Source organism: Gossypium raimondii, chromosome 8, assembly GCF_025698545.1.
Source record: "Gossypium raimondii isolate GPD5lz chromosome 8, ASM2569854v1, whole genome shotgun sequence".
In the NCBI taxonomy this organism is placed as follows: Eukaryota; Viridiplantae; Streptophyta; class Magnoliopsida; order Malvales; family Malvaceae; genus Gossypium; species Gossypium raimondii.
Window position 1 is genome coordinate 51,212,465 of NC_068572.1, and position 26,316 is coordinate 51,238,780.

A 26,316-nucleotide genomic window follows, 5' to 3' on the forward strand; every position below is an offset into this window, starting at 1 on the left:
GAATCGTATCTTGTAAAGATTAGATTAGATTTAATATGGCATATCTTGTAAATCCCTAAAATAAAGGGATATGGTTAATCTCGTCCGTCGATGTAATTGTATCTTCACCGTCAGTTTTGGGGGAGCTCAACTATAAATAGAGAGCCTCCCCTCATTTGTACTCACTCCTGAATTGTTTCATTATTCTTTGTGAATAAGAATTGAGAGCATTTACTCAAACACTTTGCAAGCGCTCTTTCTGTTATTCTTTTGGAGCAAACGGATCGCCTAAGGCCACACGGTTTGCGAGATGAAAGGTCTAACCCCGTGACACTAGACAATTGTTATAGTGAACTTAGTAGCCAGCAAAGCAAGTTGACCCACCAGCCTTCTCTCTCTTTTAAGGAAACTTAGTTAATTAAATAGTAATAGTTGTCCAAGAGTGCTTCCTCTTTGCTTTGCTTCGCTTCGCTTCTCCCCTGTTTTTCACAGTCAACGCTCCCTCCCAAAACCAAATCGCTGTCTCATTTCACGATCCAAAGTTTCCAAATTCCTCTCCGGGTTTTGCTCTTCACCACTTAGTCTCAAATGGTTCGTAGGCCAAACGACCCGGAACACTCCCGTTTCGCCTCTCTCGTCCTCCTCTTGGTGGCTCTGTTCTCCTGTCTTCTGGTCTATGCGGTTGTTTCCACACTATTGAACCCCACCGTAAATCCTCAGGATTCCAGCTTTGAGTCTTTGGAATCGGTGGCGGGTATTGATTTTGGGGAAAAGAAGGGCGAGTGTTGCAGAGGCATTGAGAATTTGGAGCTGTGGGGTGCAGCTGTGAAGTGGGGGTCTGACTTCAAGTTTAATTCCTCTGTGGAATGTTGCCAGGCTTGTAAGGCCATGTGTAGTGGCAATGATGGGCCTTGCTTGTGCGATACTTGGGTCTTCTGTGGGAACAAGGATGCCTGTGGGTCGAGATTTGGAGAGGTGAGTTCTTCCTTTACTTAGCTTTTTTGTTTGGATTTCAAGGGTTTCGTTTAGATCAGTATTTTTACCTCTTCTTAAAGGTTCGCTTCACTGAATGTTTCTGGTCGTGCTTGTTTGAGTTGACCTGGTGAATACATTAGTTTACTGACTGAGAATTGATCTGAGAAGAATAATTAGCAGATTTCCTCAAGAATGATAACCTGCTTTCATATCTCTGAACGTAAGTTGGAGCAATCTCACTTTGCCAAATGCACTTTTAAATGAGGCTGGAACATTTTATTTGCCTGCTTAGTGCCTTAGTCATATTCTCAAGTAATGCAAATGTTATGTTAAAATTTGAATCAAGATAGCCATAGTCTTATATTTATCATTTTGTTTCCCTAGTGTTGGCTGAAGAAACAAAAAGATACTTTGTGCCCCGATAGGCAAGAGGCAGGTCAAACGGTTAGTTGGACATCCGGGATCGTATTCGGGAAAGGAGAGGTATACACTATAAGTTTCTCTGATTTTTTTAATTGTTTTTTGTCACTGTCTGCTCTTTGATGATCGTTCTTACTTGTTTCTGTTTAGGGTATTGTTGAGATGGAAACAGAATATGGTACTCTTCATATAAAGGTGAGTTCTTTTACTTCTGCAAGTCTATGTTTCGACTGTTTTATCTTGTCGAATCATAGTGTTCGGCACTGCTAGTAGCAGCTCATTGAGAAGCTATTTTCCTGCTAGAGTAGTAGGAAGAAAAGTAGAAAGAAAGATGAACATAACTGAGCTTAGCATTATTACGGTTCATCTTATTAGCACGCGTGATTTAGAATATATATTTTTCCTGTTTCTTTCATTCTTATGGTTGGCACGTTCAATTCACTATGAAGATGATTCTTGTTGCGAACTGTGAAGTCATTTGACTTAATAAGACCTTTTCGAAACAAGTTTGGAGTTCTATGTAAGTGAAAAGATCCTTGCACTCACCAATTATTCCTTGTTTATGCAGCTTTTCCCAGACTGTGCTCCATATTCTGTGACCTACATTCTCGAGTTGTTGACATTGCGCCATTGTGCGGGTTGCCAAATATATCGTGCAGAGAGCCGAGGACAATCTTGGGATTCACAAGGAAATCACATAAAAGATGTAAGGAATTTCAAGAGCATCTACTTGTTTATCTTATGGCTGCTATGGTTACAAAAGTAGGGGTGATTCATACATGTTTGTGTGATTACGAACTCAATTGTTTAAAACATATGCTTCTAGCTACTGAAGATGCTTTATGTTTCTAATACCAAGTTTCTCACAAATTTACAGGCTTCTTATGGTCCACCATTCGCGCTGATCCAAGGAATTCTTGAAGCCCAAGGAACCCCATTCAAAAAGATACCGATGGAGGTTTGCCCTACCATAAGAAGGGGATCAGTTGCCTGGATTGGCTCTGGTCCAGAGTTCTTTATAAGCCTGGCGAACCACGAAGAATGGAAGAATTCATACACTGTATTCGGTTCTGTTCTTTCTGAAGACATGGAGATTGCGGAGAAAATCGCACAACTCCCAACCAAATCTGATGTTTGGAACAACATTAACGTATCGGTGTTACAAAGGCCCATTCCGTTGGTAATGAGAAGAATGAAGAAGAGTCTTGGAGATGTTAACACAAATATGAAATCAGAATGAAAACTGGTATACCCTTAATTTGCTTGTTTGTACACTGTACTGTAATATTTATGCCCCCCCCCCCCTTTTTTCAAAACAGAAACGTGAAGGTATTGGGTAATTTTGTTGTTCTCATGAGTTTATCAAGATAATAAAGCTCGATCAATTAATTGTAAACATAAAAGCTGGATTGTCTTCTTTAGAGCAACTCTTCCACCTTCTCATAATGCTCATCAGATGATAGGCGCTCGATCAAACAAATCTCAACTTTAAAATGAACCTGAACGACAACGTTTCGTAACTTTGACTAATTGACTTCCACTTTAAAATTAACCTAAACGACGGCGTTTCGTAACTTTGACTAATTGACTTGGAATAGTAAGTTTTGCTTTATCCAAATTCAAATTAAAACCCCCAAATTTGTCCTCTCTCCGTTACCGTCTTCCTCATCGTTGTCTTCCCGCCAAACCCTAGACCTGAAAAATGGTCCTAAAATTCCATGACCAAATAGTCTCCGACCTCCTCGAAGACACAAATGGCGGCCTCGTAGTCCTTTCCTCCGGCCTTTCCCTCCCAAAACTCCTCTCTTCTTTCATCTCTTTTCACTCCCGATCCAGCGGCTCTCTCCTCCTTCTCCACCCGCCTCAACTCTCCTCCTCCCTCAAATCCCTCCTCCTTTCCCTTTCCCCTGACCTCCCTCTCTCCGAGATAACCGCCGATCTCCCTTCCTCTAACCGCCTCTCCCTCTACTCCTCCAACCGTATCCTCATCCTCTCCCCTCGTATCCTCATTGTTGACCTCTTAACCCAAAAGGCCCAAACTTCCTTAATTTCCGGTATCGTTTTCCTTAACGCTCATTCGCTTTCCGAAAGCTCAACTGAATCTTTCATTGTCAGAATCATCAAGACTTTCAACAAAAATGCTTCTGTTTACGCGTTTTCAGACAAGCCTCACTCTATGGTTTCTGGGTTCGCGAAAACGGAGAGGACGATGAAGAGTTTGTTCATCAGGAAGCTTCATCTTTGGCCGAGGTTTCAAGTGAATGTTTCGGAGGAATTGGAGAGGAATCCGCCGGAAGTGGTGGATATAAGGGTGCCGATGACTAAATGCATGTTGGGGATTCAAAAAGCCATTGTGGAAGTTATGGATGCTTGCTTGAAGGAAATGAGGAAAACTAATAAGGTTGATGTGGAGGATCTAACGGTGGAGAATGGGTTGTTTAAGTCATTTGATGAGATTGTGAGGAGGCAATTGGATCCCATTTGGCATACTTTGGGGAAGAAGACGAAACAACTCGTTTCGGATTTGAAAACTTTGAGGAAGTTGTTGGATTATCTTGTTAGGTACTAAGCAAAAGGACCCCTTTTCTTTCTTTATCTGAATTCATGTTAATTATGATTTTATAATGCATTTGACTTGATGGTTAAAGGGTATTGTTATGAATGTTGACATTGATTTCTTGTATATTTATTTGGGTAGGTATGATGCAGTAAGTTATCTAAAGTATTTGGATACTCTTCGAGTGTCAGAGAGTTTTCGATCCGTTTGGATATTCGCAGAGTCCAGTTATAAGGTATTTGACTATGCAAAGAAGCGTGTTTATCGTTTTGCAAAGTCTGATGATACCAAAATTAGCACGCCTAGCAAGAACTTGGCTAGAAAAAAGAGAAAATTGAAGGAAGATGACAACAATAATGATGAAGGTGAGTTGAATTCACTCTGCCGTTTGTCTTACTGTGGTTTTCATTTCAGAATTTTAACAATGGCATACTGACAACAAAAGTTTCATTTCAAAGCTTTCTGATACTGTAACTTTTCTCACTTAATTGTACAAGTAGCAATTGCTGGTACTTCATCTACAAGTACAAGTAACGGAGTGGTTCTTCAAGAAGTTTTGGAAGAGTCTCCAAAGTGGAAGGTGTTACGTGTGAGTGAGTGAGTTCCATCTGTGCTGTCTGTGTTCCGTGTTCACTTCAATTTATGTGTCTTGCAAATTACTATACTTGTGATGCATGCCATTCATACTCTTGTGTTCTATTCTCATCTTCTATAGTTTAAATATTTTATTATAGGAGGTCCTTGAAGAGATAGAAGAGGAAAGAAAAAAGCAAGCATCATCGGGAGAACCATTGTTGGATGTTGAAGAGGACAATAATGGTATTATTTTAGTGGCATGCAAAGATGAGTGCTCGTGCATGCAACTTGAAGATTGCATTACTAATGGCTCACAAAAGGTTTTATTATTGCATTTTTAGTAAATTAATAGGAACCTTTATTTATATGTTATTTTCGAATGGTTTTAAGAAATTGTTGGTTTCAAGCCAGTAAAAGTATTTCTGGAACTAATTTATACTTAGAATTGCACTTTGGGAGGTAGAAACTTTAAAGAGGGAGAGGAAGGGGGAGGGGGGATCACTTCTTATGTTTTCATAAATCTCATTAATTATAAAATTGATGTATTGTAACTGCTGGACAGTATCCCTTCATGCTATGGCTGCTTGAGAATCTAATCTACGGGGAGAATTATTAAAGGTTGCCATGTTTGCTAGTAGAATTGACATTGCATATTTTCTTTTGAAGGTCATGAGGGATGAATGGCAAAAGTACCTCCTAAGCAAAGTTGAACTTCGTGGTGTGCAAACTCCTCAGAAGAAAAAACCCAAAGCTCCTAAAGGTTATGGGATTCTTGATGGTATTGTTGCTGTAACACCTGCCCGGAATGCCGAAGTTAGCAGTGCATGCAAGCAGGAAAATGATGCATTATTAGCTGCAGCAGCAGAGATAAAAAGAAACCAAGCTAAGAAGGAAAAGGATGCTGCAAAAGATCCTGAACCTCAAGTTGGCAGCAGAGGACATGGGAAAGGGAAGGGAAGAGGAAGGACTAGACAAGGCCATGCTAGGAATAAAGATGGCTCCAATAATACTGAGCTAGCAAACGGTGATAGACCTGAAGTTTATGGGTCAGAAAATGGAGGCCAAATAAATGAAATCAACCCTACTGTAATTGTTGATGGGGTTTCTGGGAAGAATATTGACAATGATAGAAAAGCGGACAACCCTAAGCAGTTACCACCAGTTCACTTTCATGCTTTGGAGAGAGAGCAGCCTATATTAGATGTTTTAAAGCCATCTGTAATTATTGTTTACCATCCAGATATGACTTTTGTTAGGGAGATTGAAGTCTACAAAGCTGAGAATCCTGGAAAAAAGGTGAAGGTCTATTTTCTTTTCTATGATGCTTCTACTGAAGTCCAAAAGTTTGAAGCAAGCATCCGTAGAGAAAATGGAGCATTTGAATCTTTGATCAGGCAGAAATCAATGATGATGATCCCAGTTGATCAGGTATGAATATGATATTATGTATTTATTTATCTGTCACCTGTAGTGGGGACTACTTTACATTCATTTTTTTTGAATGATCAGTCGTTGATAATAACAGATAATTAATGAAATATTTTAGCATAGAATGTGAGTGAATGTTTTTCTTTCTTTGGTTTAAGTAGTAATTACTCTGATTATGCCTCGCATGCTTTCCCTTTTTTATTCAGAACGATTTCTGCCTTGGTTTAAATTCTTCATCGGAGATACAAGGTTCAAGTTCCCAGAACTCAATCACCAGAAAGGCTGGGGGAAGAAAGGATGCTGAGAAGGAAATGCAGGTGGACTATATTTTCATCTTGGAAGTACTTTCCCTTGTTTGCTTGCTCGAAAATTTGTTTCATTCAGATTTACTTTAACTGCAGGTAATAGTGGACATGAGAGAGTTCATGAGTAGTCTTCCGAATGTCCTTCATCAGAAGGGCATGCGTATAATCCCAGTAACCTTAGAAGTTGGTGATTATGTTCTCTCACCACTTATTTGCGTTGAAAGGAAAAGCATTCAAGATCTTTTTATGAGTTTCACATCAGGTCGTCTTTACCACCAAGTGGAAACTATGGTTCGTTATTACCGAATACCGGTTCTTCTAATTGAGTTTTCACAAGACAAAAGCTTTTCATTTCAGGTAACATGAATTCAGTCTTCTGCAATGACTGATAAAAGGAAAGTTAGTGGATTGCCCTTTAATGTTTTGCTGTAATGGTGTATGCAGTCTGCAAGTGATATTGGTGATGATGTAACACCAACTAATATCATATCCAAACTGTCATTACTTGTTCTGCATTTTCCCCGCCTACGAATCATCTGGTCTCGGAGCTTACATGCAACTGCTGATATATTTGCTTCTCTTAAGGCAAATCAGGATGAACCCGATGAGACAAAGGCAATGAGAGTTGGTGTACCCTCAGAAGAGGGTATCATAGAAAATGATGTTAGGTAAGCTGCATGGTCTTTTTCTTTTTTCGGCATTTCATAGATCTTTCTTCCAGTATAAGAAGTAATTCCCCTATGTTACAGAGCTGAAAACTACAATACATCAGCTGTTGAGTTTTTGAGACGACTCCCAGGAGTAACAGATTCCAACTACAGGACTATAATGGATGGATGTCAAAGCTTGGCTGAACTTGCACTTCTTCCTATAGAGAAGCTAGCTGAACTAATGGGTGGTCGAAAAGCTGCCCAGACATTAAGAGATTTCCTCGATGCTAAGTATCCAACCTTGTTGTGACCTATCATTTTAGGTCAAAAAAGTAGTAGTAATATCTCCCCATAACTTCATTAACGTATTAGTTACCCCCTTGGTAATTGTTGTTGTTGTGAGATTCTTATTTGAGTTTCATTAAAGAATTACTTATCCCTTAAAACATGAAAAGTAATGCATAAATCATAGATATAATATATTACAAGTTACTTTAAATATTAAAAGTTTCTAAGAAATTAAATGCAATTCATTTAGCACTTAAGTTATAAGTAAATTTTTTTGTAAAAATAAATTTTTTCAAAATAAGTAAAGTTTTCGTTATTTTTGTCACAAATAAGTCACGAGTGATTAAAATTATTAATTTTGATTAGTTTATAACTAACCAATGATTAAAATATGTGAAAAAAAATATTCCAATCAAATGTAGCATAAAAGTTATTTAAAACATTAAATTTTTTAAGAAATCAAATTATTTAAAGCATGATAATATTACATTAAAAGTCACTTAAAGCATTGGAAAATTATTTAATAGCTCAGTTTCTACAAAAGAAAAATGTGGAAAATGATAATTTATTTAGGGACCACTTATTTATCAGAATAAATTTAATTTTTATTTAATTTTATTTCTTTTATGATTATATTAGCCTTTATTAAACAATCTAAGTTTTAACTCGATTGACATTGACATTGTCGCCAGTGCAGGAGGATGTGAGTTCGAGTGTGCTGAAGTGTATTATCCTCCTATTTAAGAGTTGGAGAGAGATTTTGGATAGTTTTAGGTATTGTATAAAAAAATAGATATGGTAAAAAGACAATCTAATTATACTCAATATTTAATTTTAAGTTATATACCAAGCTGATTTTATATCGTAAATTCAATACTTAATATATCAGTTTATCAAACATCGCCTAAAGCATGGGAAAATTACTTAATGCACTAAAGCTTACTTAAAATGTTAAAAGGCACATTTGGTTACTAGTGTAATTGCATGAAAAAGTTTATTTAGTACATATTAAAATAATTAGACATAAAATATGAAGTATTAGAATTCTTTAGACTTAAAAGGCATTAATTTCCAATAGTTTATAAGCTTTGCTTAAATACTTTTGCTTCATTGTATTGAAATGGAATTTTGATATCAGTTAAAGAACCTAAAATTGACTCTAATAGAGAATCATCTTTTAATTGAATTAAAACATTTGTTGGAAAGGTAGGAAGCCTATGATACTAAGAGTGGTTAGTAGCATGTGATAGTTTTGAGACCCTTGTGGCATCATTCCTTGCTCTAGAATATCATAGTTCATATGAAGTGATTGAGTTGGCCAAACCATTCCTATTTGGATATGAACTATGCAACTCTAGTTTTACATGGTCTATGCTTTCTAGTTTACGGCGTCTAAATGTTGAACTGTAAGAAATTAGAAGACAAGTAATTTGACGATTTCATTATTGTAAAACTGTAAGTTGTTGAGCAAGTTTAGTTGGTTTGCATGGGTGAAGCTCAAGTGCATGTCATTTTCAAGTTTGGCAAACCTAATAATGGTTTTTCTTTTTCCTTTCTTGTCTTAATCGGTGACTTGAGGGAGAAAAAGCTTGACATAGTTTTAGTTTGTTATATTGGAATAGTGCTTTTTTGGTTGTTGATATCTCCATGCATCATGTAGGTGAGTGATAAGATGGACCCAAAGGAACTCGTAAAATTGTGTGAAATTCTGAACCCTCAGAACAAATCGGAAGACTGACAATAACACCCGAATGAGAGCTAATAACATGCGGATAAAGCTTCCACATTTTATTAGGGTTGTGCGCCAAGCTGGGCTTATTGTCACCTGGGTAAGTGATCCCATGCATGGAAACACAATTAAAGCTCCATGTGGTCTGAAAACACTGTTGGATTTTTGAAGAATGAGAGGTTGAAACATAAGCAAAAAGATGAAAAATAGAGAAGTTAATTTTTGGTGAACTGTTTAATTAAAAAACTGATACTTAGTTTACATGAAAAATTATGCTTAAATAAGCTAATAATAATAATAATATATTACAACTTGGTTTAATTCAGTGACTAGATTCATATAACTTTTTTTTTCATTTATTGGTTTCTGTCTAATCGCCTGCCAAAATGTTTAATCAAAATTTATCACAATTTCAGTGCAAGTTGGCGAGTTGGCAACTTGTAGAGTGAAGGGCTCGCAGGTCAGCTTTCATGCTTGGTGAGCTCGCAGTGTTGGTGAGCTCACACATTTTGGTGAGCTTGCAGTTTGCAATTCGTAGGTGAGCTCACAGTCTTGGTGAGCTCATATCTTTTGGTGAGTTCGCACATTTTGTGAGCTTCGCAGTTTGCAGTTAGCATGGATGGTCATTTCGCAACACTCCTTCTTGACCTCTATGCTTCGAACTCCAATATCATAACGCAACTTTTCAAACCTCATCTTCCTAAGAGATTTTGTTAGAATATCAACTAACTAGTCTTGTGAACTACAATGAACTAATGTGACTTCCTTGGCTTGCTCCAATTCTCTCATAGAGTGATATTTGATTTTGAAGTGTTTTGTTCTACCATGGAACATCAGACTTTTTGTAATTGCAACAACTGATTGGTTATCACACTTGATCTCTTTTGTTTCTCTTTGCTTCAAATTTAAATCATTCAGTAGTTTTCTCAACCAAATGGCTTGATTTACAGTTGCTGCAGCTGTGATATACTCAGTTTTAGCTGTTGGCTGTGCTACTGTTTCTTGCTTCTTCGAGCTCTAACAGAACACACTCGATCCTAGAGTGAAGATATAACCTGAAGTACTTTATGTCTTCAGAAGATCCAGCCCAATCATTGCATGAATACCTAAGAGCTTGATCTTTTCAGTCTTCATAAACTTCACTCCATGATCTAGGGTTCCTCTTATGTATCGTAGAACTCTTTTTTGCTGCATTGTAGTGGTTCACATTACAACAATGCATGAACCTTGACAATAGACTTACAATAAACATGATGTTAGGTCTGGATGCTGTCAAGTAAAATAGACATCCCACCAAGCTTTTGTAGCTTGTTTCATTAACCTTTTCAACATCTTCATTGCTGGTGAGCTTCTCACCTTAAGCAATAGGGGTGCTCGTAGGTTTACAATTCTCCATGCTATATCTTCGTAAGATTTTTATAGCGAACCCCTTTGGTTTATGAAGATTGCATTGTGAGCTTGGTTGTAACACCCCTTACCTGTATTCAACTCTGGAATAGGGTATGGGGCTTTACTAGAACACTTACACATGTGAACGTATTAAGCCGAGTTACAAAATTTCATTCAAATTTAAACTCTTCAAATTTTTAACATGCTTTTATAATTCTTTACAACATATCCTCAAAATATTATATTTATAACAAATAGGGCCTACGAGACCTAATACTTACTCATGTAATTCAATGCTTCATTTCCATTTCATTCAAGTCACGGCCTTTCATGTTCACAATTCAAATCAATTTCTCAATCCAATAAATATTTCAATACCACAATAATTCTTTTAATTCAAATCATATCACTAGAAGCTTCCATTTGATTCATGTACAATTCAATATCGTTAAGTTCAATACTAATACGTATTCACCATTTAACTCAACATTTATCGGTTATACCATTCATTAACACATTTATAAAATTCTTAGTATTACAATGAAAACATCACTTAAGCTTAAATAACAACATCAAATCAACTCATCATCCCCTTCTTCGTCAGTTTATTCTTCAAGTATGGACTTAGTATTTCATTTCCTTTCCACACCCATTTCCTACGAATATCACACAAAACAATAACATATCATTCAACCATAGTCACAAGCTAGTACATTTAAACATAATTCTTTTTGGAATTAACCACATGATAAATCATTTCAAGTAAGTTTACATAATTTAAACATTACCACCCTTTCCATGATCACAAGCATATTCCCATCTAGGCACTTACCATTTCAATACATAACTTATAAATTTAACATGGCATAATTCAGCCACCACTTGGCCAAAGCCAAAGCATGTACACCACACATGTTAGCCAAATAAACATATAGCGTAAGAATTATAAGTATGGCTGAGTTCAACATTTATTCATGTATCAAACTTACCAACATGAGTTAATCCATAAACCATTCATGGCCTTACTTCATACCAAATCATATACCAAATATACTACACTCACATACTATGAAATTTTATTTTCTCATATGAGCTTAAACCATGATCAATAATACGCAAATGTAAACATCATTTCTATTTTAATGTTTATCGATCATAATCGAGCACATAACCAATTATACACAAATCATTCATATATATATATATAAAATTTTCCTCCTCCTCCTCTCCATTCCACATCCTTAATGTGTACAACACACTTAAATAACATTAACTACAATTTCACTATTCACTAACATGCATTATTCAAAACTATCTATCCGAGTCAGAGTTACTATATTATTTTTATCCAGAGCTATAGAGCTCCAAATAGTACAGTTTATTCTTTAAAGTTTCCCCTGTTTCACTGCTCGACAGTTCTAACCTCTCTTCACTAAAAATTAATTATCTCATTTTACAGAATTTGGATATTGTTTTCGTTTGTTTCTATTGAAAATAGATTCACTGAGGATTCTAAACATATAAACTTTATCCCACAAATATTTTTGTACAATTTTTGACAATTTTCCAAAGTTAGAATAGGGGATTCCGAACTCATTCTGATCCTGTCTAACTAAATTTCAAATATCTCAAAATATATAACTCTTTTTCTTGCTCTATTTCTTTTATATGAAAATAGAATCAATAATCTTTAATCTCATATCTAATTCAACTTCTAATCCAATTTCCACCATTTTTGGTGAATTTTCAAAGTCACACAACTATTTCTGTTCAAAACTGTTTTATTTTTAAATTTGCTCTTTAATAGTTTCGTTACTTCTTTTCATCTTACTCAAGGGTCGATTAAATATCGAACCCAATATTCATCACGTAACCTTATTCGATTCACATATATTTTCACTTATCCAATTTCCACGATGAACACTTCGGAACATTAACTGTTACACGATGGAATCAGCACTTAGCAACCACCTCATGTTCAAACGATCCCGGTGGAATCAACACTTAACAACCACCTTATAATCAATGATACGGGAAATCAGTATATAGCAACCCCTTTCACAATCAAGGATACGGTGGAATCAACACTTAGCAACCACCTTTATAATCAACGATTCGGGGAATCTGCACTTAGCAACCCCTTTTTGATTAATGATTCGGGAAATCTGCACTTAGTAACCCCTTACATTCAAAGAATCTCAGTCAAATCCGAGTGTTCAATCGGGAACCTTACTTTACAACATTTTACCAACTTTTCCAATTTATTCACATTTTGTAATCTACATCAAATATTTATTCTATATTCAATCATATTTCAACAATATATTAAATATAATTAAAACAATGTATTATTCACATACAAACTTACCATCATGCTTTCAAGGTCAATTCCTCATCTTTCTCGGTTTATAATAACACATTTAACTTATTTAACACTCACAATATTCAATCTAGTCCTAAAATCACACTTTGGCAAAAATTACATTTTCCCCCTAAAGTTTTACAAAATTACGATTTTGCCCCAAAGCTCGTAAATTAAACTTCATCCCTTATTCTTATGTATTATGACATGCTGAACATTTTTCCCTTCTATGGCAATATCGAATTCCCACTCTAACACTTATGAACATTAGGTATTTTTACCGATTATGTCGTTTTACTCGTTTTCAATTAAAACCGCTTAGCAAAAGTTGTTTAACATAATTTCAAGCTTCATATTCTACCATAAAACATCAAAATAAACACATTTCACCTATGGGTATTTTTCCAAATATAAACCCTAGATTAAATTATTGCTAGAATATGCTAAATCAAGTTACCGAGACTCTAAAAATGTAAAGAACATTAAAAACGGGGCTTGGAATCACTTACTATAGAGCTTGGAAGCTTGAAAACCCTAAAAATGGCTTCCTCCCTTGTGAAATTCGGCCAAGGCTTGAAGATGATGATTTTTGGCCTATTTTGTCTTTTTAATACATTTTAATTGTCGAATTACCAAAATACCCCTAACTTAAAATTTCCTATTTTACTTATCTCATGTCCATTTTTGTCCAAAATGTAACCAATGGTCTAATTAGCATTTAAGGACCTCAAATTTAAAATTTCATAACAATTGGACACTTCTAACATGTAAAACTCAACTTTTTCACTTTTTACAATTTAGTCCTTTTGACTAAATTGAGTTCCCAAACGTCGAAATTTTTGAACAAAATTTTCACGAAATCATTCTGTGAAATTGTAGACCATAAAAATATAATAAAAAATAAAATTTTCCTCGTCGGATTTGTGGTTCTGAAACCACTGTTCCGACTAGGCCCAAAATCGAGCTGTTACATTGGTTCACCTCCAGACCGAGGAAGTATGTCATTTCACCTAAGTCTGACATTTCAAACTTGTCTTACATCTGATCTTTGAATATAATTACCATTTTGTTGTTGCTGGCAATTACAAGTAAATCATCAACATATAATAGAATAATGATGAGTATTTTATTACCAGTTTTCTTCACATATAAAGTGGGCTCGCTGATGCTTCTTGCAAAACCCATTTTTGTAAGGTGACTTTCAATTCTTTCATACCACGCTCTTGGAGCTTTCTTAAAACCATACAACGTTTTGTGCAGTTTATACACCTTGGCCTCAATACACAGGTACTGTGAACTTGTAACACCCCTAACCTGTATTTGATGCCGGAATAAGGTTATGGAGCATTACCGGACTTATAGATCAAACAATCATACAAATTAAATTCATATCTCATTCAAATTAAAAACCATTCAAATTCATTCATATCGTCCCTAATACGAGCCCTCGAGGCCCCAAATAGACATTAAAAGTGGTTCGAGACTAAACCGAGTACTCAAGTAATTTTTAGAAAAACATCAAAAATTTTCAAAGTGCAGGGGACACATGACAGTGTCCCAACCCGTGTTTGACCCTGTGTAACTCACTGAATTGGGTCACAAGGCCAACCACATGCTTGTGTGCCAGGCCATGTACCATTCAAAATGGCCTCACACGCCCATGTGCCAGGCCGTGTGAAAACTAGAGGGTATACTGACTTGAGCCAAACGGCCGTGTCACCTGGCCGTGTGTCACATACGGCTGAGCCACACGCCCGTGTTTCTGTCCGTATGGACAAAAATAGACCATTTTTCAAGCCATATTCCTCACCCACCTTGGTACCAACCTATACACATTAATTTGCACATAACCATGGCATAAATAGGCATTTAAAACTAACCAATATCAAGTTTATAACATGTACTATCCACACATACAACATGATATCCATGAGCATATTCATTTGACCACTTTTAAACATACCAAATATACTTCTAAAGTCTACCTAAATGGTCAATTACATTTATGAGACATTGTGCCTAAAACTTAGCATGCATACACATCTAAATTCCAACCATTTAGTGCCAACACCCAATTTCATAAGCAAAGCATTCATATAGCAACTATACACCACATATCATAAGGCCATTTATACATATATACATATCAAAATACATGACCACCTTACAAGCCAATCAAATGGCCAAAACACAATAAGACATATAGGTCACATTAGCCAAAATACCTATACATGCCATTTAACCAAAATATATAAAGTTCAAAAATACCAAAATGAGTGTTTGATAGTGTGACGCAATCTCCGACGACTTCCAAACGGAGCGAGCTTTCGAAACACTATAAAACACAAAAAAATAAACGGAGTAAGCAATTAAGCTTAGTAAGCTCGTTTAACTAAGATATAGCTTACCATTCATCCACAATTTAGATAAACATATTTAAAACATACATAAATTCCATTTGGCTCAAAGCCTAACACATAATCACAATTATGTTAGCCATGTATGAATATAACAAATTAAATTATTTCCCATATTTCACATGAATACATGTACTAGTTCGTATTGAACTCGTATAACCTCGTATTATCACTATGCCCATTGAACCATTTGGAATACTATCAGATACTCGGGTATCCCACACACTAAGTGCCAATACGTGGTCAAAACCACCTTTATCTCATATCTTATATCGATGTTTACTTTCGAGCCATAACTGGGTCTGCTCACACAAGCTGTAAGTCAAGACGTAGCTACACAGTGCTACTCACACAAGCAGTAAAGTAATTGCAACACATGCCAAAAACTCAGCCACCGGTAGGATGTACAAGACCAGCACCCAAAATACGGTAACCCCTAATGACATGTCATTCGCATCTTATCTATTCTTAGGGTTCAACCGGGATTCCATACAATGTCAAAACTTCGTGGGATGTTTCTGTGGAGTTGTATCATTACAATTATAATAAATAAGCATTTAAAACATATATAATTTAATACTTATTAACATACGAACTTACCTCGAATTAATACGGAGAAAATCAACCGATCAATCCACTACTTTGTCTTTCCCCCGATCTAATTCTAAACGTGGATTTTCTTAATCTATATAATAAAATTTAACTAATTTAATATTTATTCTATTCAATTCAATCTAATTTCATTTTATGGAAAATTACCATTTCCCCCTAAACATTTGACTTCTTTACAATTTAGTCCTTAGGCTCGTAAAAATAAAATTCATGAAATTTCACTACACCCAAGCCTAGCCGAATATCCTATGTGCACATATCAGACCATACACATCACAAATTCACACATTTAACACTCAATTTTGACATTTTTCAATTTAACCTTTAATTGGTAATTTCATTAAAAATCACTTAACAAAAGTTGTTTAATTAACAACAAAGATTCATTTTCTTCCATTAAACTTCAAAAACCTAACATATTCATTAATGGAAAAACCTTAAACCTTAAACCATTTTGCAAATTAATCCTCAGGCTAGCTAGGTTAAGCTACAACAATCCTGAAAACATAAAAATAATTAAAAACGAGACAAAAACGCACCTACATGCAACGATGAGCTTGGATGAACCTTTGAAGATCTTCAATGGTGTTTTCTTTGCTGAAATTTTTAGCTCATGCATGTGTGAAGATGACAACTAATTTATTTTATTTTATTTTTATCTTTCATTGGCTAATTACCTAATTGCCTTTACCTAACTTTAAAAATTTCATAAATACCATGCCATGCACATCCACTAACTTATTTAATGGTCTAATTACCAAATAAGGACCTCCACTTAAAGTTCTATAGCTATTTAACACCTTTAGCTATTAGAACCCAACTTTCGCACTTTACGCGATTTAGATATTTTTCACAAATTGAGCATACAAAAGATAAAATTTCTTAATGAAATTTTAATGCAATACTACTATCATGCTGTAGATATTAAAATAATATTAAAATAAATTTTATAACTTCAGATTTGTGGTCCCAAAACTACTGTTTCGATTTTACTGAAAACGGGTTGTTACAGAACCTTTATGGTTGTTCGACATAAATCTCTTCCTTCAAATAACCATTTAGAAAGGTTGACTTCACATCCATCTAATGTATTCTCCAACCCATTTTAGGACCAAGATTTAGTAGTAGTCTTATGGTGTCTAACCTAGCAACAGGGGCAAAGGTTTCAGTGAAGTCAACTCCATATTACTGGCTAAACCCCTTCACAACTAACCTCGCTTTATATCTGTTAACTGATCCATCAGGATTCATCTTGGTTTTGAACACCCATTTGACACCAATTACTTTCTTGTGAACCAGTTTATCCATAAGCTCCATGTTTCATTTTTGTTGATCATGGTGATCTCATCTTTCGTAGCTGTTTACCATTCAGCTTCTTGAGTAGCTTCTTCAAAAGTGATTGGTTTTTGTTTCGCCATATTACACTGTTGATAAATTTTAGTGGTGGACCTGGATCCTTGCACTGGTTGTTCATCAACTGCATCATTTTCAGTTTGGTTTACAGATCTGGTCTTGGACTCATTTGTTCACACATCTCTTCTTATGTTGTAGTCTAATTCCAGATTTTTGTTTCATCAAACTTCATATCTCTGCTTGTGATCACCTTTTTGGTGAAAGGATTATAGATTCTGTATCCTTTCTTAACACTGGAATATCCAACAAATATCCCTGGCTGCGATCTACTGTCCAGCTTACTTCTTTTCTCTTCTGGAACATGAACAAAATAGGTGCAACCAAATACTTTTAAATGTGAAATAGAAGGTTTAAAACCATACCATGCTTCAAATGCTGTCTTCCTTTCAATAGCTTTAGTAGGTAGTCTGTTTACCAGGTAAGCAGCAGTGTTTACCACCTCTACCCAAAAATTATTTGGCAGTTTACTTTCAAACAGTAAGCAGCGAGCCATATTCATCACAACTCTATTCTTTCTTTCACTTACTCCATTTTGTTGTAGAGTGTATACATTGCTCAATTGATGGTGAACACTAGATTCTTCGAGGAACTTTTCAAACTTCTTACCATTTTGAGCTTGCAATCATTTTGGTTTTCAACCATAGCTTTAAACTTGAAGAATATTTTAACCGCCTCGTGTAACAGCCCGATTTCGACCATAACCGACATAGTGGTTTCGGGACCACAAAACTGAGTTGAAAAAATATTTTAATATTACTTTGTGAGTTACTATGTGTGAATTTGATTGTGTGAACTTTTCGTGTTTAAATTTTGTTGTTTGAGTAATTGATTAAATGAAAAAGACTTAATCGCGTAAAAATAAAAATTTAGGGGTTAAAGCTAAAAGTATCTATTGTTGTTGTCTTTTTGTTTGGAAGGTTTAAACATGCAATTAGACCACTAAATAGTTAGTAGATGGCTAAGGACAAAACTAGCCTTATTATATATATAAGTTATATTTATTTAAATAACGTTAAATGAGTAATTAACAAATATTATAATAATAGTAATAAATAAATAAAAATGTGTCATGTCCGGTAACACCTCGTAATCCTATCCGGTGACGGTCACGGGTTATGGGTGTTACAATTTTATTGGTATCAGAGCTATGGTTTAGTCGATTCTAGGACTAACGTAGCGCGTATGAGTCTAGCTATACATGCCATAATTTATACTGAGATAGTGTGATGACTTCTGACATCTGAAAATGTGTTTTCGTATAGTAATGGATCTCGATCGAGTTGTAGCCGATGATGTTGAGAGTATAGCGCCTGCTCCCGCGCAAGGGACAGAGCCGATAGATTCTAGACCGATCTCGAGTAACCAGGAGGGAGAGGCTAAACAAGCTTTTTACCAATTGATGAACGATTGGTTTACTCAATATATCCGGACTAATCCGGCTGTACAACAACCTCTACCCCCGACTAGTCCATCTTCGATACCTGTTATACCTCAAGTGAGTGATCCATTGAGGTTGCTTAAGCTTCCTGTTGATAAAATCCGAAAGCATAGGGCGGAAGAGTTCAGAGCCACTGATGATGGTGATGTTGAGCGAGCTGAGTTTTGGCTCGATATACTATTCGAGTGTTTGATGAGTTATCTTGCACCCCTAATGAGTGTTTAAAATGTGCTATATCTTTGTTATGGGACACTGCATATCAATGGTGGAATACACTAGTATCGGTAGTTCCGAAAGAGCGAGTGACCTGGGAATTCTTTTAGACTGATTTCCGTAAGAAATACATCAGCCAGAGATTCATTGATCTGAAACGCAAGGAATTTCTCGAATTGAAATAGGGTAGGATGACAGTGACAGAGTATGAGCGAAAATTTGTGAGACTCAGTCGGTATGCCCGAGAGTGTATTTCGACAGAAGCTATAATGTGTAAAAGATTTGAAGATGGGCTTAATGAAGACATTAAACTGTTAGTTTGCATACTTGAGATAAAAGAGTTTGTGGTACTTGTTGAACGAGCTTGCAAAGCCGAAGAGCTTGGGAAAGAAAAAAGAAAAGCTAACTCCGAAGCTAGAGACTTACGTAAAAGACCATTCAGTAAGTCATTCCAAACGATATTGAAGAAGTTTCGAGATGATACTAGCCATTCAAAGGCTACTGAGAGGTATTCACGACAAGATCGAGATAGACCACCTATGAGCTCGAGAGCTACCTCAGTAGCTAGTGTGGGTAATGTCAGATCAAATCAACCCGAGTGTGAACATTGTGGTAAACGACATTTTGGCAGTTGCAGATTGCATGATCGAGCTTGTTTTAAATGTGGATCGAAAGATCATTTTATTCTGGAGTGCCCAGAGTTTGCGGATCGAAATTTGGCTCAGAATACAAGATCGGGCAACACAGCAGCTCGAGGTAGACCAACCAGGAATATGGGTATTGTGAGTGGCAGTCAGAAATATGTTAAAGATACGTCTGTTAGATCTGAGGCTCGCGCACCTGCCAGAGCTTATGCCATTCGAGCACGTGAGGAGGTGTCATCCCCAGACGTCATTACTGGTATTTTCACTCTTTATGATACTAGTGTTATTGCATTGATTGATCCTAGTTCGACTCATTCTTATGTGTGTGAGACTTTAGTATTCTGTAAGACTTTGCCTGTTGAGTCTACTGAGTTTGTAATTAAAGTATCGAACCCCTTGGGCCGGTGTGTTTTGGTTGACAAAGTGTGCAAGAATTGCCCGTTGATGATTTGAGATTTATGTTTTCTGGCAGATTTGATATTGTTGCCATTCGACGAGTTTGATATAATTCAGGGTATGGATTGGTTAACTCTGCATGATGCTATTGTAAACTGCAAACGGAAAACTATTGATCTACGGTGTCAGAATGATTAGATTATTCGGATTGAATCTAATGATTTGAATGATTTACCAGCAATAATATCCTCGATGTTGGCTCAGAAGTATGTGAGAAAAGGTTGTGAAGCCTACCTTGTATTTTTTCTTGATAGTAAAGTGACTGAAAAGAAGATTGAATTGTACCAGTTGTGTGTGAGTATTCAGACGTGTTTCCCAAAGAATTACCCGGTTTACCACCTATTCGAGAAGTAGAGTTTGGTATTGAGTTAGTACCGGGGACGACTCCTATTTCGATAGCTCCATACCGTATGGCACCGACCGAATTAAAAGAATTGAAAGCACAGTTGCAAGAGTTGACTAATAAAGGTTTTGCATGACTGAGTTTCTCTCCTTGGGGTGCACCAATTCTATTTGTGAGAAAGAAAGACGGAACGATGAGAATGTGCATTGATTACCGACAACTCAATAAGGTGACAATAAAGAATAAGTATCCGTTACCACGGATTGATGATTTGTTCGATCAGTTTAAAGGGGCTACTGTGTTTTAGAAGATAGATTTGAGATCAGGCTACTATCAGTTGTGGGTTAAAGACTCTGATGTGCCAAAGACTGCTTTCCGAACGAGGTACAGGCATTATGAGTTTTTGGTTATGCCTTTTGGACTTACTAATGCACCTGCTGTTTTCATGGATTTGATGAATCAAATCTTTAGACAGTATCTGGATCGGTTTGTGGTGGTGTTCATAGATGACATTTTGATTTACTCCTATGATGAGGCAGAGCATGCCAAACATTTGAGACTTGTGTTACAGACTTTGTGAGATAAATAATTGTATGCAAAATTCAGTAAATGTGAGTTTTGATTACGCGAAGTCAGTTTCTTGGGCCATGTTATATCGGCATCAGGTATTCGGGTTGATCCGGGTAAGATTTCGGCTATACTTGATTGGAAACCTCCGAGAAATGTTTCAGAAGTTCGAAGTTTTCTGGGAATTACTGGTTATTATAGATAGTTCGTGAAAGGTTTTTCTACGATTGCGACCCCGATGACAAAGTTGCTACAGAAAGTGTCAGAAAAACTTTGATCAGTTGAAAGCCCTTTTGACTGAAGCTCCAATACTAGTTCAGCCAGAGACGGGTAAAGAATTTGTTATTTTTAGTGATGCATCTTTGAATGGTTTGGGCTGTGTGTTGATGCAGGAAGGCAAAGTTGTAGCTTATGCCTCGAGACAATTAAAGCCACATGAAAAGAACTATCCAACACATGATCTCGAATTGGCCGCTATTGTTTTTGCTTTGAAAATATGGCGCCACTATTTATTCGGTGAAAAATGTCATGTTTATTCTGATCACAAGAGCCTGAAATATTTGATGACTCAGAAGGATCTAAATTTGAGACAGCGACGATGGTTAGAGTTGCTAAGAGATTACGAGCTTGTGATTGACTATTATCCGGGAAAGGCTAATATTGTGGCTGATACTCTAAGTCGAAAATCACTGTTTTCTTTGCGTGCAATGAACGCGCATATAGCTATGTCTGATGATGGTGGGATAGTAGTTGAGTTGAAAGCAAAACTGTTAATTGTTCAACAGATTTGTGAAGCTCAAAAAGCCGATAGTGATTTAATTGCAAAAAGGGCCCAATGTTATTTGAAAATTGATTCAGAGTTTCTAGTTGATGCTGAGAATTGTTTGAGATTTAGAAATCGATATGTGTTTCGAAAAATTCAGAGTTAATTCAGATGATTTTGAATGAAGCTCATAATAGTCAATTTTCTATTCATCCGGGTAATACGAAAATGTATAACAATCTGAAACAGCACTATTGGTGGCACGGTATGAAACGAGACACTTCTGACTTTGTTTCAAAATGTTTAATATGTCAACAAGTAAAAGCTGAGTATCAGGTACCTTCTGGATTGCTTCATTCAATCATGAAACCCGAATGGAAATGGGACCGAGTCACGATGGATTTTGTATCCGGTTTACCGTTGACACCGAATAAAAAAGATGCAATCTGGGTTATTGTTGATTGGTTGACAAAATCGGCACACTTTATTCCGATTCGTACAGATTTCTCGCTTGATAAACTTGCTGAATTGTATGTTTCTCAAATTGTGAGATTACATGGTGTGCCTATTTCTATTGTTTCGGACAGAGACTCGAGGTTTACATTGCAGTTTTGGAAGAAACTACAAGATGCTTTAGGTACGAAACTACATTTTAGCACAGCTTTCCATCCGCAAACAGATGGTCAACCCAAACGAATCATTCAGATACTTGAGGATATGTTGAGATGTTGCATTCTCGAGTTTGAAGGTACGTGGGAACGATACTTACCTTTGATTGAATTTGCATATAATAATAGCTTTCAATCTAGTATCAAAATGACACCTTACGAGGCTTTGTACAGTCGTAAATGTCGTACACCATTGTCTTGGACTGAACTCAGTGAAAAGAAGATACACGGGGTCGATTTGATTAAAAAAACTAAATAGAAGGTGAAAGTGATTCGCGATAGTCTGAAAACAGCATCGGATCGTTAGAAATCGTATGCAGACTTGAAAAGAAAAGATATAGAGTTTCAGATTGGAGATAAAGTTTTTTTGAAAGTATCGCCGTGGAAGAAAATACTCAGATTCGGTCGCAAAGGTAAATTAAGTCTGGGGTTCATTGGACCGTATGCGATTATAGAGCGTATCGGGCCAGTTGCTTATAAATTGTTGTTGCCATCTGAGTTAGAAAAGTTTCACAATGTATTCCATGTTTTGATGCTTTGTAGATACAAATCCGATCCTTCGCATGTGATTAGTTCGACAGAGATTGAAATTAACTCTGATATGTCATATGAAAAAGAACCAATAGCATTCTGGCTCGTGAGATCAAAGAATTACGAAATAAGAAAATTTCGTTAATTAAAGTATTGTGGCATAAAAACGGAGTTGAAGAAGCAACTTGGGAGTCAGAAGATGCAATGAAAGAATGTTATCCAAACCTATTCACCGGTAAGATTTTCGAGGACGAAAATCCCTAAAGGGGGAGTTGTAACAGCCCGATTTCGACCCTAATCGGACATAGTAGTTTCGGGACCACAAATCTGAGTCAAAAAAATATTTTAATGTTACTTTGTGAGATACTATGTGTGAATTTTATTGTGTGAAATTTTCGTGTTTAAATTTTGTTGTTTGAGTAACTGATTAAATAAAAAGGACTTAATCGCATAAAAATAAAAATTTAGGGGTTAAAGCTAAAAGTATCTATTTGTTGTTGTCTTTTTATTTTGAAGGTTTAAACATGTAATTAGACCACTAAATAGTTAGTGGATGGCTAAGGACAAAACTAACCTTATTATATATATAAGTTATATTTATTTAAATAAGGTTAAATGAGTAATTAACAAATATAATAATAATAATAGTAATAAATAAATAAATAAAAATGTGTCATGTCCGGCAACACCTCGTAACCCAATCCGGCGGCGGTCACGGGTTATGGGTGTTACACCATGGACTTGTTCTTCATGAAGTACACCCAACAAAACCTTGTACTATCATCTATGAACAACACAAAGTACCTACTTCTATTTAGCGAACTTGTTTTCATGGGTCTGCAAATGTCAGTATGTATTAAGTGTAATTTTTCAATGGCTTGCCATGTTGTGTTCGCAGAAAATGGAGACCTCGCCTATTTCCCAAGCTAACATACTTCGCATACATCTTCATGATCAACCATTTTTGACAGATTTTCAACCAAGTTATTCTTGGACATTAGACTTAAGGATTTGTAGTCAACATGTCCCATTCTTCTATGCCACAGTTTTGTTTCATCCTGCGAGTTGGTATATGCTGCTGAAGTTGCTAAGTTCCAGTTGACAACAAAACTTCTGCCTGTCATCTTTGTTGATATGAGCTCACATCCACTTGAATCAAGAAGTAGACATTTGTTGTCTTTGAATACCACAGAATAATTTTTCTCGAGCAGCTGTCTTACACTTAGCAGATTTTAATCTATGTTAGGGACTAAAAGAACATCTGTAACAAGTTTAGTACCTGATGGAGTTTTCATTAAAACATCTCCCTTTCAAACTACTTCAATATATTGGCCATTTCCAATTTTCACCTTGGGATGGAACCTTTTGTAAACATTCTAGAAGATGCTCGCATCTGATGTCATGTGACTTGTACACCTGATATTTACGAGCCAATTCTTTTTTACTCTGTTGATGAGTTCGCATGGCGTTGCGAGCTGGGCTTTGCAGGAGGCTGTGAATATGAGTTCTTCTGCTTTTGTTGTCTGTGCCTCTACATTTTGTTGTTGAGTATGCCTTTTATTTTTGCGTACTTTTTTTACATGACCAAGCTACTTGCAGTTTTTGCATTGAGCATAAGGACTGAACCAATAGAATTTCTTAGGATGTCCCAACTTCTTGTAGTGTGAAAACGATGGATGCTTTTTCTTTCCACCATCTTTTTTTTATTTCTCTTTTTTGTCTGACCATCCCTTTTTTACTTTCTGACTTGAGGAGCTTACAGCCTTTCTGTTTTTAGCTTGAAAAGCTCATTCAGCATGTCCTTCTTCTCTACTTGTCCTTATTTGTTTGAGAGCATACAAAGCATTGATTAGCTCTGAGAGTGAGATGGTTGATAGATCCCTTGAATCTTCCAGTGAGGATATCTTTGATTCGTATCTCTCAGGATGTGTGGTAATCTCCTTCTTAACTACTCGACTATCAGGGAACTGATCACCTAGCAGTCTTATTTGGTTCACCATTTCCATGATTTGATCTGAATATTGCTTCATCGTCTCAACTTCCTCTATCTTGAGGTTTTCAAAATCTCGTATGAGATTTATCATATGTTGTTGCCTTGTCTTATGTGATCCCTAGAACTCCTCCTTGAGCTTATCCCCAGCTTGTTTAGGAGTATCACAGGTCATGATTCTTGTAAAGATCACATTTGAAACACCATTTTGTAGGCAAGACATTGCCTTATGTTTTTTGGCACATTCCTCATTATGCTGTTTCATTTGAGCAAGAGTGGGATTTGACCTCAACACTGGTGGTTTTATTTCAACATTTACAACCTCCCAAAGATCAAAGGCTTGAAGATATGTTTTCATTTTTACTACCCAGATGTGGTAGTTTTCCCCTATAAAAACATGGGGTGGTGATGGTGTAAAGTTTGGTGAAGACATTTTTATGAAAAACAAGCCTCAAAGATAAATGGCTCTTGATACAAATTGTTGGATTTTTGAAGAAGGAGAGGTAGAAACAGAAGCAAAAATATGAAAAATGGAGAAGTTAATTTTTGATGAACTATTTCATTAAAAAATTGATACTTAGTTTACATGAAAAATTATGCTTAAATAAGCTAATAATAATAAGATATTACAACTTGGTTTAATTCAGTGACTAGATTCATATTACTTTCTTTTTCATTTGTTGGTTTCTGTCAAATCACCTGCCAAAATGTTTAATCAAAACTTATCACAGTTTCAGTGCAAGCTGGCAAGTTGGCAACTTGCAGAATGAAGAACTTGCAGTGTTGGTGAGCTCGCACATTTTGGTAAACTCGCAGTTCTAGTGAGCTCACAGTTTGCAATTCACAGGTGAGCTTGTAATCTTGGTGAGCTTGCATCTTTTGGTGAGCTCGCACATTTGGTGAGCTTCGCAGTTCGCAGTTAGCATAGATGGTCATTTCGCAACAAACACGTCCTTTCGATTCAGTCAGGGTAAGAATTCTTAAACTTGCATCTTTTAGCAAACACTTTTTTGGACCATTATGAAGTTGAAATGAGATATGTTTTTGTCCTGCTTTTTATTTTTACTAGGCCGAGTTGAGGGAATTCTTCGATGTTCATGAACAAGAAGGAGGAGTTCACCTAGAGATGACGGGACAGAATGTAACAGATTGCGTCGGAGGATCAAAGATTGTGATATTTGGTAACTTGAACTCTCGGTATCACACACATTGTGACCCCATGTTAAATGCATCTCAGTCATTAGAGCTAGCCATTGCTATATCAAAGAGGTTGAGGAAGAGAAGGCTGAAGGTTGCTAATAAACTTCTAAATGGGAACAAAGTTAATTAGTAATTCTATAGCATAAGCCGGTCAACTGCTCAACCTTCATTTTATTGAGAATATGCATATTAAGTTTTTTTTGTTTTAATCAACGTCTTGTGCATGCAAATGAGTATTTTAAGTACTATCATAAATAACCTTTCCCCCAGAAGGACCTCTGTAACTTTTCTCTTAGTTCGACACTCTTATCAATTAGTCTATGATTGTGATTTTTGAAATGTGGGTTTGGTGATATTGGATTTCGTTCAAAGTATAATCTAAATTAATACCTGTGTTGCTTGG

The 26,316-nt window shown here is 36.2% G+C and overlaps 2 protein-coding genes and 1 pseudogene across 3 annotated transcripts; all 3 read left to right on the forward strand.

Annotated features, from left to right (window-relative positions):
- Positions 1–397: 397 nt before the first annotated feature.
- LOC105791998 (uncharacterized) lies at positions 398–2,777 on the forward strand. Its single transcript, XM_012620349.2, has 5 exons — positions 398–954; positions 1,339–1,437; positions 1,525–1,569; positions 1,943–2,080; positions 2,252–2,777. Exons 1-5 carry the CDS (start codon positions 568–570, stop codon positions 2,612–2,614), a joined length of 1,032 nt encoding a protein of 343 aa, XP_012475803.1. The 5' UTR covers positions 398–567; the 3' UTR covers positions 2,615–2,777.
- Positions 2,778–3,006: 229 nt separating this feature from the next.
- Positions 3,007–7,326, forward strand: LOC105791997 (DNA repair endonuclease UVH1). 2 transcript variants are annotated; one of them, XM_012620346.2, is made up of 9 exons: positions 3,007–3,936; positions 4,073–4,296; positions 4,429–4,520; positions 4,666–4,827; positions 5,174–5,935; positions 6,142–6,252; positions 6,337–6,597; positions 6,685–6,908; positions 6,990–7,326. In XM_012620346.2, exons 1-9 carry the CDS (start codon positions 3,077–3,079, stop codon positions 7,198–7,200), a joined length of 2,907 nt encoding a protein of 968 aa, XP_012475800.2. In that variant the 5' UTR covers positions 3,007–3,076; the 3' UTR covers positions 7,201–7,326. The 2 variants fall into 2 exon arrangements, with proteins under 2 accessions (XP_012475800.2, XP_012475802.2); XM_012620348.2 differs by having other exon boundaries at positions 3,008–3,936; positions 4,432–4,520.
- A 1,338-nt stretch (positions 7,327–8,664) lies between these two features.
- Positions 8,665–26,043, forward strand: LOC105793395 (phospho-2-dehydro-3-deoxyheptonate aldolase 1, chloroplastic-like; annotated as a pseudogene).
- The last annotated feature ends 273 nt before the right edge of the window (positions 26,044–26,316 follow it).